This window comes from Notolepis coatsorum (assembly GCF_963971535.1).
Source record: "Notolepis coatsorum genome assembly, chromosome: 6".
In the NCBI taxonomy this organism is placed as follows: domain Eukaryota; kingdom Metazoa; phylum Chordata; class Actinopteri; order Aulopiformes; family Paralepididae; genus Notolepis; species Notolepis coatsorum.
In genome coordinates, this window is record NC_140170.1 from 6,865,368 (window position 1) to 6,885,223 (window position 19,856).

General features: G+C 46.5%; 1 protein-coding gene across 1 annotated transcript; it reads left to right on the forward strand.

Moving 5' to 3' along the window:
• Positions 1–507: 507 nt before the first annotated feature.
• On the forward strand, positions 508–18,483 carry ldlrad2 (low density lipoprotein receptor class A domain containing 2; the record flags this gene model as incomplete). The annotated part of the gene is made up of 5 exons (XM_084317120.1): positions 508–550; positions 2,321–2,812; positions 5,480–5,629; positions 15,393–15,539; positions 18,176–18,483. 5 exons carry the CDS (start codon positions 508–510, stop codon positions 18,481–18,483), a joined length of 1,140 nt encoding a protein of 379 aa, XP_084173246.1.
• Positions 18,484–19,856: the final 1,373 nt, after the last annotated feature.

Here is a 19,856-nt window from a genome sequence, read left to right on the forward strand (position 1 = left end):
GGGGAGGGAGAGAGAGAGAGAGAACAGAGAGAGCAGAGAGGGGGGCGGGAGAGAGAGAACAGAGAGGGGGGAGAGGGAGAGAGAGAGAGAGAGATAGGGGGGAGGGAGAGAGAGAACAGAGAGCAGAGAGAGCAGAGAGGGGGGCGGGAGAGAGAGAGAGGGGGGGATAGAGAGAGAGGGAGAGAGAGAGAGAGAGAGAGAGAAGTCCACCAGAGCATGATGGGCAGAGAGGGGCAGTCCATGGCCTGGCAGGAGGGCAGACAGAGAAAGAGAGGCAGTTCATGGCAGAGGTGTGTGTGTGTGTGTGCGTGTGCGTGTGTGTGTGTGAGTGTGTAAAAGTCTGGGGGGCGGTGGTGGGGTCACCCCTCTGTCTCCTTTTGAGTCTTCTATCTTCCGTGTCCATCTGTCTCCTCATCTGTCTAAATGAAAAATCCATTGATCAACTTCAGTTGGTCCAAAACGCTGCTGCCAGGCTGCTGCCAGGCTACTCACGAGGTAAACAAAATCATGCCACATCACCCCCATCCTTGCTTCCCTGCACTGGCTCCCGGTAAACTCCAAGATAAATTTCAAGGTCCTGGTGTTCACCTACAGAGCCCTCCCTGGGCAAGCCCCCCCCCCCTCCTATATCACCCACTCTCCTCCAGCCGGTCACTGCGGTCTTCCCATCAGGAGCTCCTTCCTGGTGGTGCCCAGGACCAGACTCAAGACAGAAGGGGACCGCGCTTTTGCGGTGCCTGCCCCATGGCTCTGGAACGCCCTCCCTTTAGCCCTGAAAACCGCTCCCTCAGAGCTGAATGAATGAATGAATGAAGTTTATTTGAATTGAATGACGTTTATTTTTCGGTCTTGTTTACAGACAAATCAAAAACGAGCGATGCTCGATATTGGCTTTTTTACCGATACCGATATTGTCCAACTCTTAATTTCCGATACCGATATCAACCGATACCGATATATGCAGGGTTTCCCCCCCCCAAAAAACTGAATAATTTCAGGTAATTAACATTACATATGTCTTGTTGTGGAATTAAAGGGGAACTATTTTACTATTTCTTTCACTATTTGGGCACTTTTACACAATTCCTGTGAGTTTATGGAACACCTCTGTAATTATATATTTTTTTTAATTCATTGTTTTGTATTTCTAATCAAGTCCTCAAAAACAGCATTTTTCTACCTCAAGATCTCGAGCTGTTTTGAGCCTGGGCTCCTAAACCACTGCGCCGCGGCGCCGCCGCCTGAACATTAACATGCAGCGGTGTCTCTCTGACATCACAAATCAGCACATTTTCAGATGACTCAGTTCAGTGAGGGTGAATATTGTGAGAGGAGAATTGGAAGAATGCGCCAATATGAGAATTAGAGACATAGATCATATTAATATAAGTCCACATAGCTAGGAAACAATGCTAAACACTGAAAAAGGCCATTTATAAGATAGTTCCCCTTTAACATAACATTATGCATTATTTTGACAATAAATAAAATCAGAATTTGTTCTTACTTGCTTGCCTGGGTAAATAAAGGTTATAGAAATGTTAAAAAAAAAAAAAAGTTTTGAAAACCGATACCGATATTTTCCGATATAACATTTTAATGCCAATATCGGCCGATAATATCGGTAGGCCGATAATATCGGACATCCCTATCAAAAACACACCCGTGTGGACTTCACAAATGTAAAAGAAAATCACAAATGTACATATTCAAGGCAAGCTCACACAGAAAATCCAAAATCAACGACGAAAAAAAGGAATAGACTGAACAGCACATGCTTATTTTTGCCTATCCTTTACAAATTCTTAAAAACTAAATATATTTGAATATAAGAAAAAAATACTTAAAATATGCTGCAAGATATAATTTTTTGAAAAAAACAAAACAAATGTTTGATGTTTTACTCAAAACTGTACTCCTGAATTATTTGATCCTTTAAGGCTTTATTAAATCTCCCCTGAGAAGTACACAACTTCAACCCGTCACTAAGGCTATTCCATCATTTAACTCCCAAAATTTAAACACATCTAGCTTTTACATTAGTTCTTACCTCATTTTAAAAAGGCAGCTAAAAACCTACTTCTACAGGCAGGCCCTTTAAACACTCATAGCCGTTTTCTCGCTGTCCGTGTCTTTTTTTCATTTGTTTTAGTTTTAGTTTTTTCAGCTCATTTGAATGTTTTTTCTTCTCTTCACACGTGTTTTATTTGTTGTATTTTCGCTGATGTTTTAAAATGCTGTGAAGCACTCTGTGCACTCGTGCTGAGAAGGGCGCTATAAAAATAAAGTTTTACTCACTTCCTTTACTGCCTCCTCTCAGTGAACGTGGTGGACTTCTGCGGTCAGACCATCCGGGGCGACGGCATGATCGTCAACTCTCACCAGGAGTCCAAGAAGTACTACTTCGTCACCATGGGGACCGACTGTCACCTGACCATGCAGGCGGCCACGCCCAAGGACAAGGTCCAGTTCCACTTCCGCTTCTTCCTGGTCTACAGCCTGCTGCGCGTGGCGCCCCTGAGCCCCGCCCCTCTCTCCCCGGAGTCCCCCCGCGGCGCCGGGCCCCTCCAGCCTCGCCCGGAGCCCACGGCGGCGGGGGGCCAGGGACAGGGAGACCCGTGTCACGCCGGTTCCTACATCCAGTTCTACGACGGGCGGGACAGGAACGCGCCCCCCGTGGGACCGGCGCTGTGCGGGAAGAGCCCGCCCCGTCCCGTCCTGTCCACCGGGAACTACCTGACGCTGAGGCTGGTGACGCGGGGCACGCAGCCCAGGGTGGACTTTGTGGGGGACTTCACCTCCTTCAGACTGGGTAAGATAAGATAAGATAAGATAATATAAGATAAGGAGACTTCACCTCCTTCAGACTGGGTAAGATAAGATAAGATAAGATAAGATAAGGAGACTTCACCTCCTTCAGACTGGGTAAGATAAGATAAGATAAGATAATATAAGATAAGGAGACTTCACCTCCTTCAGACTGGGTAAGATAAGATAAGATAAGATAAGACACGATAAGATAATATAAGATAAGATAAGATAAGGAGACTTCACCTCCTTCAGACTGGGTAAGATAAGATAAGATAAGATAAGATAATATAAGATAAGGAGACTTCACCTCCTTCAGACTGGGTAAGATAAGATAAGATAAGATAAGATAAGATACGATAAGATAATATAAGATAAGATAAGGAGACTTCACCTCCTTCAGACTGGGTAAGATAAGATATGATAAGATAAGACACGATAAGATAAGATAAGATAAGGAGACTTCACCTCCTTCAGACTGGGTAAGATAAGATAAGATAAGATAAGACACGATAAGATAATATAAGATAAGATAAGATAAGGATACTTCACCTCCTTCAGACTGGGTAAGATAAGATAATATAAGATAAGATAAGACACGATAAGATAATATAAGATAAGATAAGATAAGGATACTTCACCTCCTTCAGACTGGGTAAGATAATATAAGATAAGATAAGATAATATAAGATAAGACACTATAAGATAATATAAGATAAGATAAGGAAACGTCACCTCCTTCAGACTGGGTAAGATAAGATAAGACAAGCTAAGATAAGATAAGGAGACTTCACCTCCTTCAGACTGGGTAGGAAAGCTAAGATAAGATAAGGATAATTCACCTCCTTCAGACTGGGTAGGAAAGATAAGATAAGATAAGGATAATTCACCTCCTTCAGACTGGGTAGGAAAGATAAGATAAGATAAGGATAATTCACCTCCTTCAGACTGGGTAGGAAAGATAAGATAAGATAAGGATATTCACCTCCTTCAGACTGGGTAGGAAAGATAAGATAAGATAAGGATAATTCACCTCCTTCAGACTGGGTAGGAAAGATAAGATAAGATAAGGATAATTCACCTCCTTCAGACTGGGTAGGAAAGATAAGATAAGATAAGGAGAATTCACCTCCTTCAGACTGGGCAGGAAAGGTAAGATAAGATAAGGAGACTTCACCTCCTTCAGACTGGGTAGGAAAGACAAGATAAGATAAGATAAGACAACATAAGATAAGATAAGATAAGACAAGACAAGATAAGATAAGATAAGATAAGACCTTTATCAAAATGTGTAGCAACCGGAGGGGGGCTGGTATTACATCTACAGTGCACACCATATCTGCTCTGACCTCCCTGAAGAAATGTACAGTATGGGGGACTCAGGGGTGTAAAAAGTACCCAGAAATTGTACTTAACGGAAAGTATGGGTAACACACTTGAGTAAAAGTAAAAAAGTTTCTACTTTTAAATGTACTTAAGTACTACAGAGTAAAAGTAAAAACCTTTTTTCTGACTGTCTATTCTTCTGATAGCAGGTGTTTAATCAAAGATCCCTGCTTTCTAGTCTTGCACAAGGACCAATCAGCATGGGTATATGGGCGGGTTAATTTTCCATTGATGGGGATTTGATTGGCTGTTTTTAAATAAACTGCGGCAGGATTAATAAGTTAATAATGTTAACGTTAGTTCGGCCAGAGACAAAGAAATATAATAAATTAAAATGGTTGGACCTGCAAGATTTGTACTTTGTACTTTGTAGGTCTGCATTTTAAATATAAGGAGTAAAAAGTAGGGATGTCCGATATTATCGGCCGATATTGGCATTAAAATTTTTTTTTTTATTTCTTTTAATTTTGTTTTACATTTCTATAAGCTTTATTTAACCAGGCAAGCAAGTAAGAACAAATTCTGATTTTATTTATTGTCAAAAGTGTTATGCATAATGTTATGTTAATTCCACAACAAGACATGTAATGTTAATTACCTGAAATTATTCAGTTTTTGGGGGGGGGGGGGGGGGGGGGGGGCCTGCATATATCGGTATCGGTTGATATCGGTTGATATCGGTATCGGAAATTAAGAGTTGGACAATATCTGTATATCGGTATCGGTAAATAAGCCAATATCGAGCATCCCTAGTAAAAAGTATGTTTTTTTCCCTCTGAAATGTAATTGAGTAAAAGCATACAAACCTAATAATAAAAAAATAATAATAATTATCTGCCGATATTGACATTAAAATCTAATATCGGAAAATATTGGTATCGGTTTTCAAAAAAGAATGTGTTTTCTTTTTTCTTTTTTACATTTATTTAACCTTTATTTACCCAGGCAAGCAAGTAAGAACAAATTCTTATTTTATTTATTGTCAAAAGTATGCATAATGTTGTGTTTATTCCACAACAAGAGATATGTAATGTTAATTACCTGAAATTATTCAGTTTTTTGGGGGGGGAAACCACGCATATATCGATATCAGTTGATATCGGTATCGGAAATTAAGAGTTGGACAATATCGGTATATCGGATATGGGTAAAAAAGCCAATATTGAACATCCCTACAGAGAATATACATATGATGGGGAGGAGGATATGTGGACCGGTGACTCCAACCTTGTGTAAATTGACAATAACAGTACTCCTCTCTCCTTCTTTCCCTTTCGTCCTGGAGGCTTCAACCACTCGGAGTGCAGGGGCGAGCCCTACTTCACGTGTCGGAACGGCAAGTGCATCCCGCTGAGTCTGGTGTGTGACGAGAAGGGCCTGGACAACTGTGGAGACGGCAGCGACCTGGAGGAGAATCTCACCACCGGCTGCAACGGTCAGTCTGGGGGAATCTGACATCATCGTTGTAAGGCTGTCCCCAAAGCCTGTCTTTGGGATTCGAACTTCGTCAGGGTTTTTTCGTTCGAACCTTCATTTTTAATTGTAAAAAAAAAAAAAAATTATTTAAAAAAAAGTTTTTTTTTATATAATTTTTCTAATTCTTTTTTTATAAATACCCTCAAATTAAATCAACTTTCCAGCCCCAGAGCCAGCCCAGGGAGAAGCCCCAGCCCAACCAAATCAATTAAATCAACTTTCTTTAATGAATATAACTCATCAATTTTTAATACTATAATATTAGTGTAGCCTAATCTTTATCTGCAACTGTGAAGAAAAACCCCATTGGTTTAAACAGAATGAATAGAGAAAAATATTAAAAAAGAAAAGAAAAAAAAAATTTTAATAAAAAAAAAGAATTCGAATGTTGATTTAGAATTTGAATGCCAACACAGCGAACAAAGGTTCGAACGTTTGGGCTCAGCCCCCGTTGTGGGGCGACAGTGGCTGGGGAGGTAGAGTAGTAGCGTCTGGCAATCCGGAGGTTCCCAGTTCGATTCCCGGGCAGCGTGTCGATGTGTCCTTGAGCAAGACACTTAACCCCTAATTAGTCACCCGATGAGCAGGTTGGCACCTTACGTGGTCGCCTCCACCGTCGGTGTGTGAATGTGCGAGTGAATGGGACAAATGTGAGGAACAAATTGTAAAGCGCTATATAAAAAAGCAGCCATTTACCATTTATTTACATATTTTAATTAAGATTGGGCTGCAAATTGCGATCACTCACTCACTCACGAACGAACGAACGAACGATCTGGCAGGGACGTGGGTCTGCGTGGTTCCGTGCTTGTATTGAGTGTGCTTAGCATGGTTACTTTCAGGAAGTGGATTTATACTTTACTCAAAAGCAATCATGGAAGTGATCAAATCAAATCAAATCAAATTTATTTATAGGGCCCGACAACACACGTTAATGTCCCCATGGGCCGTACAGGTCTTCTTTAAACAAGTCAAGAAGAAAACATAACAATAAGTCAAGAACAGAACAAGAACATCATAAGGTCCAAACATTTTTAGATGAATGCAAATAAATGAAAGAATGCAAGCACTCCCAGACATACCCCAAGCGAAGGTAAGGAAAAACTCACTAAACCTAACAATAGGGAAAAAAGCTCCACAGGCAGTGTGGAGGAGAGAAACCTTAGAAGGGCCATTCAAGGGGGGATCTCCCTTCTTAGATGTTGGTGATAGTAGTGTTGCAGACGGACAGTTGGTAAGCATGCACTCATGTGTGTGGTGAAACACAGATGAGTGCATGCAATAGCAACTGTACATTTTGAAAGATTAAAGATAGAGCTAATAGCGATAGCAACTGAACATTTTGAAAGATTAAAGATAGAGTTGATAGCGGATCTATTTGAGGCACAGGGGCGGCGCAAAGAGGGTCACATCCTCCCCGTCACGGGACATTCAACACTCCGGTCGTTGCTCAGGGACAGCCGGAGACAGTGATGAAATATGACATAAATATAGCAGACATTCCTCACGCAAAGGGATCTCTCGCTTCCTCTCCCCCATGCCCCATACAGATACACACACTCTGACCTTCTGACACGCTCACACACACAAGGCCCCAAACCTCTCTCTCCCTCTCCTTCTCCCTCCCCCGCTCCCTTGCCTCTCTCTCTCTCTCTCTCTCTCTCTCTCTCTCTCTCTCTCTCTCTCTCTCTCTCTCTCTCTCTCTCTCTCGGACATCCTAGTGCCACTTAACCTTAAATAAATTACACCAAACGTCATAACACGCTCGCCAGATGGCTACACCACAGATCGTTATCAAATGGCACATCCCTTCACTCCACACAAACTCACACACACACACACATGCTATAATATCCTCGTTTGCCCCCCAAGACACATAGCCCCTCCCCATTACACATTTTAACAGCTAGCCATGCCGGACTGGGGCAAGGCCAGACACCGTACTCTAACAACAGATCAAAGACAGTTGGTCGCCAAGATAAGGACACACACACGTGCACACACACACACACACACACACACACACAGCTCAAAAAACACACGGCCCCCTCTCTCCCTCCCTCAAGCTCAGCACACACGCGCACACAGACACACACACATGCACAAAACGTGCACACCTCCAATGCAGACTCGCCAACACACATTAAGTTGACACATGCACTGAATGTGACAGATACACACGCATACAGGGCCGCCTGGGAGAAATGCGAGGCCCTGTGCGAGATTTAACGCGAGGCCCCCCCCCCCCCCCCCCCCCCCCAAAATGTTAAATTTTTTTTAAAAAAATTATATATATATATATATATATATATATATATATATATATATATTTTTTTTTTTTCATACAGTCAACATATTCTTAAATAATAGCGCTGCCCGAGGCGGGGCATGATACAGTCAACATATAGCAAAAGAGAGAGCGAGAGAGAGCTCCCGTTCTACAGTCAATATACAGTGTACAGAGAGAGAGAGAGAGAGAGACACACATTGAAAAGAAATTGAAATGCTATTTGGCCCTAAACAGAGAGTACACAGTGGCAGAATACCTGAGCACTGTGACTGAAGATCCTTGACTATACAGACTCAGCGAGCACAGCCTAGCCATCAAGAAAGGCCGCCATAGGCAGACTGTGTGTGTTAGAAAGAGAGAGAGAGAGAGAGAGAGAGAGAGCATGTGTGTTAGAGAGAGAGAGAGAGAGAGAGAGAGAGAGAGAGAGAGAGAGAGAGAGAGCATGTGTGTGTGTTAGAGAGAGCATGTATGAGAGATCAAAAAGGACAAAGATCAACACTTAAATCCAAAGAGAAGAGGGTCTATAGAGAAACCAAAGCAGCAAGGAGCCAATGGCCGACATCAGCTAAATAGGCTAGCCAGGTACTGTGACACACACAGCTTTGGCCAACAGCCCAACGCTACCCAAGCTACACAAACGACCAAGACATTCACACACAGCACATGTCGTATCTCCAAATGTTGTGAAGTAGCATATGTTTTGCCTGGAAAAAAACATCGTTATTAACAAAACATTCGGGAGGGGAAGGAAGGAAGAGTGGGGTAATGTCATGACATTTTCATTAATCTTACCTGCACCAAGGAACGCAGGGCGAAAGGCCGTAACACAGGTCTCCACGTTGACGAAAGGCCTCTCGCTGTCGGGACAAAAATAAGCTGCTGCCAGAGCCTTGTCATGGTGCAGGCCCGACTACATCTTCTGTCAAAGATGATGTCGTAGTCAGAGTGCCAGAACCCCCTGCTATTCTCACGGCTAATGTCAATGGTCGTAGCACAAGCTAACAGCTAACTCAAGGCTAACTGATAGCATCAAACGAACGTTCCCAGCCGAGCGCAGCCGGCAGTTAGCCAGTTAGCTGTTTAGCTTCGACGTTAACTGCCGGCTGCGCTCGGCTGGGAACGTTCGTTTGATGCTATCAGTTAGCCTTGAGTTAGCTGTTTAGCTTCGACGTTAACAGTTAGCTCAACCAGGCTATCGCTAACCATTAGCTAACGCAGAAGCAAGCTATGCGGCTACATACAGCCAGGTGCTGACACCAGGCACACACCGTTAGCTACCAGTAGTACTATTAGCTAGTCGACCAGTTTGGCTCCAGAGAGAGAGAGAGAGAGATAGGTCCACGGCGGGAATATAATAATAGGTTGACTCACCATAACGCAGTATCAATGCGGCGCCAATGGTAAAGTTGGAAGGAGACTTTCTTGGCCCACGGTGTAATTTCTTCTGATCCATGCTGCTTTTGAAAAGACATCCACTGGCTCCTCTGAATAGCGCTGAATTCGATCATCCCTCTACCTCGTGTCGTGTGTCTTCTTCTTCTTCTTCTTCTTCTTCTTCTTCTTCTTCTTCTTCTATTACGGCGGACGGGAGAAGAGACCGGAAACACTATCCTAAAATCTGTAGAGCAGCAAAGCCGCAGAAACCGGAAAACTGCAGTCTGCAGAGCCGCAGAGGCAGGAACAAGTCAGACACATTCTACAAACGTGTCTAATGTGAAATATATAAGCATATAAGCTAAACTAGATTTTAGGTCTGTGATGAAAAAGGGCCTTGTGGGAAGGGGGGCCTCAAAAAAAAAAAAAAAAAAAAAAATATTTTTTTATTTTGCGAGGCCCCCCTTCCCGCGAGGCCCTGTGCGACCGCACTGCTCGCACACCCCCTGAGGCGGCCCTGCACGCATATATACTATAGCACATATAAAGGGGAAGCCCCGGCTCCAGGGGGCACACTGCTTCACTGACTGGACATGGACGGACTGGACTTCACTTATTTTTTTACACGACCGGCCGGTTGTACCAACTTGATTGTACCTTGCTTATTCAGCCTTCTTGTAATAAATACCCTCAAAGGTGTATCATTCTTTACTTCTTTTGAATCTCGTTACCGATCGGGTTTTCCAAGTTTTAAATCCTGACAGAAGCAGCTCATTTAAACTCACATGCACGACAATGCGACAGTGTTAGTGTAAGAAGATGAACCGTTTACTTTTGTCTGTTCATCACAAGTGACGTGACGCCAATATTCAGTTAGATGCTGCATATCGCTCCTGTTGACACTAATAACATGCAATGTTGTGTTCGTGAGGTCCTCAGTACATACATACACAGCCAGACTAGGGACGGAGCGGTTACAGGTTTTAGCGATAACCACGGTACAATCCCCTGATGGTTAGGTTAGTAATACCACTCAAATTGAAATGATCGTTAAAACCGTGTTTGATTACAGCGCTTTGGAAAAACTCACAGTGAATACTGTCTAGTCTGTCCAACATCAACCAGAGATGTTAGCATCAGTTTCCCAGACGTTAGCATCAATCTCCCAGACGTTAGCAACAGTCTCCCAGACGTTAGCATCAGTCTCCCAGACGCAGACGTTAGCATCAGTTTCCCAGACGTTAGCATCAGTTTCCCAGACGTTAGCATCAGTCTCCCAGACGTTAGCAACAGTCTCCCAGACGTTAGCATCAATCTCCCAGACGTTAGCAACAGTCTCCCAGATGTTAGCAACAGTCTCCCAGACGCAGACGTTAGCAACAGTCTCCCAGACGCAGACGTTAGCAACAGCCTCCCAGACGCAGACGTTAGCATCAGTCTCCCAGACATTAGCAACAGTCTCCCAGACGTTAGCAACAGTCTCCCAGACGCAGACGTTAGCATCAGTCTCCCAGACGCTAGCATCAGTCTCCCAGATGTTAGCATCCATCTCCCAGACGTTAGCATCAGTCTCCCAGATGTTAGCATCAGTCTCCCAGACGTTAGCATCAGTCTCCCAGATGTTAGCATCAGTCTCCCAGACGTTAGCATCAGTCTCCCAGACGCAGACGTTAGCAACAGTCTCCCAGACGTTAACATCAGTCTCCCAGATGCAGACGTTAGCAACAGTCTCCCAGACATTAGCAAGTCTCCCAGACGTTAGCATCAGTCTCCCAGACGCAGACGTTAGCATCAGTCTCCCAGACGTTAGCATCAATCTCCCAGACGCAGACGTTAGCAACAGTCTCCTAGACGCAGACGTTAGCATCAGTCTCCCAGACTTCTTCTTCTGGCGTGTGTCTTTAGACCTGCAGCTCCGTTGAGGCAAGCCAGGCCAACGTTTCATCGTCCAGTTCCATCAGACCGCGTTCTCCATACGGTGGCCGGTGTTTGGGGCAACTGGTGATGATATGTTCCACAGTCTGTGCAGGGGCTCCACACTCGCATGAGGCACTGTCCTTGAGGCCCCACCTCTTCATTGAGGCGCCGTAGCGTCCGACACCGGTCCTTAGGCGGTTGAGGGTTGTCCACTGCTTCCGGGGCAAGTCCTGACCAGGGACGTCCAGCGGGTCATTGATGAAGAGGTGCAGCCTGGATGGTTCTGCTGACCTCCACTGGTCCCTCCATCTCGTCCTGACCCAGGAGGCCTTGGAAGTGTCAGATGGTGTTGTGTGGAGTAGCCTGTAGGCTTGCATGGAAAAGGGGAGCCGTGACTTTAGGCGCACACGTCGTGGTGTCTCTGTGGTGGTATTGTGAAGGAGGTGGGATGCACTGATCTGTGCCTTGCGGGAAAGGGCCAGTGTGGCTGCTTCTCATCTGATGGTAGCCGGGGCAATACCAGCGAGTACGGGCAGTTGGTTTACCGGTGTGGTTTGTAGGCAACCAGAGACTGTCTGCAGGACGCTGTTGAGAACAACATCCAGCTTCTTCACGTGGGTGCTACGGCACCAGACCGGGGCGCAGTACTCGGCGGCAGAGAACACCAGGGCCAGTGAGGAGATGCGCAGTGTCTTTGTTGAGGCTCCCCATGTGGTGTCGGCTAGTCGTCGTATCAGCGCGGCACGGGCAGTTGTTTTTCCCCTGGCACCTTCCAGGTGTTGTTTGAATGACAGTGTTCTGTCAAGCTTCACACCGAGGTATGTGGGGGTATGTTGGTACTGTAGCCGGACGTTATCCACCATGACGCTCATGTCACGGGTCGCTTCCCTGTTGTTGAGGTGGAACATTGTAGACATTGTCTTTCCCATGCTGAGCTTGAGACGCCAGTTCCTCAGGTATGAAGACAGGATGTTCATAGCTTCAGTGAGGCCCTCTTCGGCTGCTTCCCAAGTCGGCTTGCTGAGTAGGATGGCCAGGTCGTCTGCATAGCCATACTGCTTTGATTGAGTTTCAGGCAGGTTGTATATGTAGATGTTAAACAGCATCGGTGCCAGCACTGAGCCCTGTGGGACGCCATTCCTAAGTTTCCTCACTCTGCTGCATTGGCCGTTGCTGGTGTGTAGCCGGAAACTACGGTTGCTCAGCATCTCCATGATGAAGCTCACCATGTGCTTGTCTCGGACGTTAGCATCAGTCTCCCAGACGTTAGCATCAGTCTCCCAGACGTTAGGAAAAGGTCTCCCAGATATTAGCATCAGTCTCCCAGACGTTAGCAACAGTCTCCCAGACGTTAGCAACAGTCTTCCAGACGTTAGCATCAGTCTCCCAGACGTTAGCATCAGGCTCCCAGACATTAGCATCAGTCTCCCAGACGCAGACGTTAGCATCAGTCTCCCAGACGCAGATGTTAGCATCAGTCTCCCAGACGTTAGCAACAGTCTCCCAGACGTTAGCATCAGTCTCCCAGACGTTAACAACAGTCTCCCAGACGTTAGCATAAGTCTCCCAGATGCAGATGTTAGCATCAGTCTCCCAGACGTTAGCATAAGTCTCCCAGACGCAGACGTTAGCAACAGTCTCCCAGATGTTAGCATCAGTCTCCCAGACGCAGACGTTAGCAACAGTCTCCCAGACGTTAGCATCAGTCTCCCAGACGTTAGCATCAGTCTCCCAGACGCAGACGTTAGCAACAGTCTCCCAGACGTTAGCAACAGTCTCCCAGACGTTAGCAACAGTCTCCCAGACGTTAGCATCAGTCTCCCAGACGTTAGCATCAGTCTCCCAGACGCAGACGTTAGCAACAGTCTCCCAGACGTTAGCATCAGTCTCCCAGACGTTAGCAACAGTCTGCAGGTGCAGCATGAGACATGGGTTTGTTTTGCGATGACAACAACACGTAGTGCAGATGAAGCTCTGGACATTTCTCAGCCTTCTAAGAGGACTAATAAGTGTGTGCGTAATTTGAGTGCTGCTGAGGGAAACCTGATCAAAGATTTGTACAATTTTCAGCATATTTTAACAACACTGCGATAACACTGATAACCGTGATCACTTTTGGTCACTATAATCGTGATATGAAATATACCCTTACATCTCTAAATCAGACAGAAAGCTACTGATCCTATTATCCACACTCTCTGCTTTTAGAACCTACTGTATCTAAAGTTGACACGACTTGAACCTCTGTACTAAAAAGACCCTACTACTTCCTAGTCACCCACCATAAAGTTGACACTAAGATATGATAAGATATTCCTATATTGATCCCCTTTGGGAAATTCGGGCATCATAGCAGTATGTGGGGAGGGGGGAAGGGGAGGTATGGGCAGGGTAATAGTGGCTTGAGTGGCTCAGGAGGTAGAGCAGTCATCTGGCAATCCGGAGGTTCCCGGTTCGATTCCTGCTCCTCCTGGGCAGCGTACATTTACATTTAGTCATTTAGCTGACGCTTTTATCCAAAGCGACTTACAAGTTCTGTACGACAAGCCATCAGGAAGGGCACAACTCTATCAGCTGAGTAACAATGTTCATCAAAGTGTTGAGTGCTACAGTGTAGGTTAGTTTATTAGGACAAGTGCATGACAGTATGGTTAGTTAGGGTTAGATAATTTTTTATTTTATTTATTTTTTATTCAGATAATGGTTGAAGAAGTGCGTCTTTAGTCGACGGCGAAAGATTGGACGTGTTTCGGCTGTCCTAACTGGGGTGGGTAGTTCATTCCACCATTGTGGGGCAAGGACTGAGAATAGGCGACTTCTCTTTGATGACCCTCCCGGAGCTTGGATAGGAGTAGGTCTGAGGCGGCCAGAAGATGCAGAGCGTAGGGGTCTTGAGGGTGTGTAGTTAGAGACCATTGACCGGAGGTAGGCGGGGAGCAGTTCCCTTTGCCGCACGGTATGCTAGGTCGAGGGCCTTGAAGCGGATTCGTGCAGCAATGGGGAGCCAGTGCAGGTCCCTAAGAAGTGGGGTGACATGGGCCGACTTCGGTAGGTTTGAGATCAGGCGGGCCGCTGCGTTCTGAATGAGTTGAAGAGGCTTAGTGGCAGTGGCCGGGAGGCCAGCGAGCAGTGCGTTGCAGTAGACGAGGCGGGAGATGACTGTTGATTGGACGAGGAGTTGGGTGGCTTCTTTTGTCAGGAAGGGGCGGATCCTTCTGACGTTGCTCAGGAGGAATCGGCAGCAGGGCCGCCTCAGGGGGTGTGCGAGCAGTGCGGTCGCACAGGGCCTCGCGGGAAGGGGGGCCTCGCACAAAAAATAAAAATAAAAAATAAAAATAAAATATTTTTTATTTATTTTTATTTTTTATTTTTTATTTTATTTTTATTTTTTTGCGAGGCCCCCCTTCCCGTGAGGCCCTTTTTCATCACAGACCTAAAATCTAGTTTTGCTTATATGCTTATATATTTCACATTAGACACGTTTGTAGAATGTTCCTGGCTCTGCGGCTCTGCAGCAGACATACTCACTATTGGAGCTCTGGGGCTCTGCAGGAGACATTTGTGTTAGACAGTTCAGTCAGGCTAGCCATGTCGGCTTAGCTAAAGGCAGGGACGTTTAAATCTCGCACAGGGCCTCGCATTTCTCCCAGGCGGCCCTGGTCGGCAGGTTCTGGTTGTCGCTGCGATGTGAGCAGAGAAGTTCAACTGGTCGTCGAGGACAACACCAAAGTTCGGGGACGCGGTCACAGCTGCATTCTCGACTGTGATGTGTACCGATGTGTCCTTGAGCAAGACACTTAACCCCTAATTGCTCCCGATGAGCAGGTTGGCACCTTGCATGGTTGCCTCCGCCGTCGGTGTGTGAATGTGTGAGTGAATGGGTCAAATGTGATTAACAAATTGTAAAGCGCTTTGGATAAAAGCGCTATATAAAAAAGCAGCCGTTTACCATTTACCATTTAGAAAGACCATGACTTGAATCTCCATACCGGAAAGACCCTACTTCCCCTGTCTGCCATCATAAAAGTTGACACCGCTTGATCCTCTGTTCTGAAACGACCCTCACTCGGGGGGGGGGGGGTCCGACACCTTCCATCCGCCTCTAAATCCCCCCCCCCCCCCCCCCTTCTTTTGTCAGCAGGTGATCTCTCGCCTCCCGAAACTCCACCGCCGGTGGTCCTAACCACCACCCCCGCCTCTAGGGAACCCCGCCACCACGCCGACGGACCCGCTGAAGAAGAACTGCTGGCGCGGCCCAACGGCGCCGCCAATCAGGAATCGGTAGCAGGTGAGCCACCGTAACAACAACGACCGCTTTGTGTCCCACCCCCCCCCCCCCCCCTCCCCTGACAATGGCTCCCTGTTCCACCCTCTGCCGTTTCCACCTTTGTGCTCCTCCTCGTAGCCACAAAAAAAAAACTCCATTTTGTTGCGCGCGATAAATCACCGGATATATAAAATGTTGTTTGTGCGCCACCGCGCAGTGTCACTCCGGCGTGGTGGGTACGCGGATGAACTAAATACCCATTCGGATGCAAAGCATGTCTATATGGCCGTGGGGGGGGGGGGAGGGGGGGGGAGGGGGGGGGTGGGGGGGACAGGGCGTAAAAATAATGGGGACCCATGGTTGTTAAATTTCGTCTAAATTCTCGTTGTAAACCAATAAACCCTGATGGAGGGCCGGCGCTGAATGTAGTCTTTTGAGTGGCCTGTCGCAGCGAGAGGAGCAAAACAAATGCCGTCTGGGGGCCCGGCTGTCAGCCTTTGATTACTTTTCGCCCCAATGCCAAGTCCCCGGGCCGGGCGGGGCAGAGAGAAAAACAGTTCTTCTTCTATTCCATCTCATTGAAATGGGGATGAGTGGGAGAGAGAGAGAGAGAGAGGGGGGGGAGGGGGGAATTCAAAATTTGCTCGCTGTAGAAACTGCCAGTCATTTATTAGCTGGAATCTCTTTGAGCGCTGCGTCTTCTGTACCTCAGCGCAGGATGAATCGTAAGATAAACAGATTGGAAACCAGAGAGAGTCCTCTTTTATTTATTTATTTCTTTTTATGTGTGTTTTTCTAGTCTGGACCGAAACAAAAGAAGGACTGAGACAAATGAAAAGGGATTAAATAAAGGACACAGGGTTCGGGGTTTCTTAGAAATCTATCCTCAGAGAGACAAGCTCAATGGAATGATAAGGTCCCTGTGAGACGAGGTAGCGCTTCCGTCTACATCGTTTCGCGGAGCGGTAATTAACACGGCGACGCGAGGATTCAGTGTCCGCGATGACATCATGATGCAGCACAAGTACAGTACGACGAAAAAGAAGAGTGCAAATGTGACAGTAAAGTACTGTGCTGTATGATGACAATACATTTGAATCTAATCTAATCTAAAATGGGGGCGACAGTGGCTCAGGAGGCAGCGTGTTGAAGTGTCCTTGAGCAAGACACTTCACCCCTAACTGCTCCCGATGAGCAGGTCGGCACCTCGCATGGTCGCCTCCGCCGTCGGTGTGTGAGTGGGTGAGTGGGTGAGTGGGTGAGTGAATGGTGTGAGTGAATGTGAGGAACAAATTGCTTTGGATAAAAGCTTATATAAATGCAGCCATTTACCATTTATATCTGTACATACCCCTTACCTGTACATTGTATATTACTGTCGCACTTTACTGTTACATTTGCACTCTGGTTGGATGCCATTATTTTTGTTGTACTGTACTTGTGCTGTATGATGACAATACATTTGAATATAATATAATATAATAAAATATAATATTATAATATATAATATAAATATAATATAATATAATATAATATAATATAAATAATATAAACATAATTGCTGGATCTTAATTCATATTTGATTCAACGCCTAGTTTGACAGTTTGATACTGTACATACAAACCTATTTTCCTTGTACTGTACTTGTGCTGCATGATGACAATACATTTGAATCTAAACTAATATAATACAATATAATATAATATAATATAATAAAATAAAATATAATATAATATAATATAATATAAATAATATAAGCATAATTGCTGGATCTTAATTCATATTTGATATGCAACGCTTAGTTTGACAGTTTGATATACAAACTTCTTTTACTGTACTTGTGCTGCATGATGATTTAGATTAGATTACATTCAAATGTATTGTCACAGGATAAGATAAGATAAAGGAATATCTTATCTTATCGTATCTTATCTTATGACAATACATTTGAATGTAATCTAATCTAAAATAAACCAGCGTTGTATTTTTTGGCAAAGTGCCCCTTTAACGCCCCCCCTCCCTCCCTCCCTCTATCCGTCCCCCCTTCCCTCCCCCCCCCTCCCTCCCTCCCCCTTCCTCCTATCCCTCCCTCCTCCCTTCCTCCCTCGCCCCCTCCCCCCCCCCCCATCCCTCCCTCCCTCCCTCCCTCCCTCCCCCCATCCCTCCCTCCCCTCCCTATATCCCCCCCTCCCTCTCCCCCCCTCCCTCCCTCCCCTCCCCCTCCCTCCCTCCTTGCCCCCTCTCTCCCTCCCCCTCCCTCCCCCTCCATCCCTCCCTCTATCCCTCTATCCCTCCCCCCCTCTATCCCTCCATCCCCCCTCCCTCCTCCCCTCCCTATATCCCTCCCCCCCCCTCCCTCCCTCCCTCCCCTCCCTCCCTCCCTCCCTCCATCCCTCCCTCCCTCCCTCCCTCCCTCCCTCCTCCCTCCTCCCTCCCTCCCTCCCTCCCTCCCTCCCTCCCTCCCTCCCTCCCTCCTCCCTCCCTCCCTCCCTCCCTCCTCCCTCCCTCCCTCCCTCCCTCCCCTCTCCCCTCCCCCCCCCTCCCTCCCTCCCTCTCCCCTCCCCCCCTCCCTCCCTCCCTCCCTCCCTCCCTCCCTCCCTCCCTCCCTCCCTCTCCCCTCCCTCCCTCCCTCCCTCCCTCGCCCCTCTCTCCCCCAGAGTCCTCCACCCCCTCCTCGCTGCTGGCCCTGTACGTGGCGCTGGGCGCGGCAGCGGGCGGCGTGGTGCTGTGCTGGTGCTGCTGGTCGCCGGGCTGGATCCTGTGGCGCCTCAGCGTCTGCCGCTTCCTGCCCTGCTGCAACTCCGCCTGCGCCTCCTGCCAGCTCTGCGCCCGCAGCTGCGCCCACGACGAGCACCGGCCCGCCAAGGTCTGCCCGCAGGTGCCGGTGGTGGTGAACCCCCTGGTGGTGAGCGTGGTGTCGTCCACCACGGCTAACGGTAACGCCGTCACGACGGTGGCTGTGTAGACGACAGACGGTCAGCCCCTCCGCCGGGCGGCTGAAACAAGAACGTTACCCGAGGCGACTCCTCCGGCCCGAACCCGCTTAGAATGTGTAAATAAAGTACTTTAACCACAGGGGAAAAGGTACATATTGTACGTTATGTTATAGCCATGAGTGATATGTCTACGTATTTCCGAAAATGTACAATGTGTACATATTATTATTGTTTGTTTTGGACTTTCGCAGATACGAAATGTAAATACATGACTTATGGCTATAACATAATGTACATTATGGACCTTTTTTCCCGCGATTAGTACTTTTGTTTATGTTTTCTGTTGAGACCGTGTCGTGTAGTCAAGGGAATATGAAGTATCGCCGTCGTCAGCCTTATCGCCGCCGCCGTCGACATTGAAGGTCGGGGGTCACGGCGCCCCCCCCCCCCCTCCTCCTCCTGGACCCGGTAGAAGCCGACCTACGGTGGGGCAGATGTGGCGACTCCGACACACGACAGCGAATGCGCCGGCGAAGTACACCGGGTAAAAGAACCATGGATGATATCTTTGTTTAAAAAAAAAAAATGTGTTCAAGATTCTGGCCAGGTCTGTTCCTTCCTGCGCTACGGAATGCCAAAGGTCGTGGAGGTGACGAGTGGACTTGAGTGAACCTCTCTCTCTCCCCTGTGGATGTGGACGAGAGAGAAGCGCTCTCTCGGTGACGTCACTCGCCGGGTGGCGAGGAAACGCAGGGTATATTATAGGGCTGACCCCTATTAGTCGACTAATCGGTCGAAAGGAGCCGTAGTCGACTGGCCAACCTCTTAGTCAAATATAAAAAAAATAAATTTTTTTTTTTATAATTTTTTTTATTTAAATTTTTGTATCATTCTTTCCAAAACAAAAGAGGCCTAGAAGCGTGGCTAACGCTAATGGCACGCATACCAGAGGCTAACTGCCTAAGAAAACAGGCACAGAGGCACTGAAAGAGGATTTCACCCGTCTAATGAACACACTAGACTAGACAAATATCAAGATGTATCCATCAGTGGACCAATTGCATGCTTTTGCAGAGAACAAGAAGCCTTCAGTCGACTCCTTCAGACATTAAGCACCCCCCACAGCCCAAATGGAATGATAAAAAATGTTAAAAAATAATAAATATATATATATATATATATATATATATATATATATATATTTTTTTTTTGTCGACCAATAGTCGACTAACGGCAAATTTTGGCCAATCATAGTCGACCATCCAAATCCTTAGTCGTGGACAGCCCTAGTATATTATAGACGTGGAACGGTTGTCTAAGTATTTACTTGTGTACAATTATTTTTAGCAGGTGGTACAACCTTTTGTCTATGTTTTGGCCCAGTTTTCGTAATAGACAAATG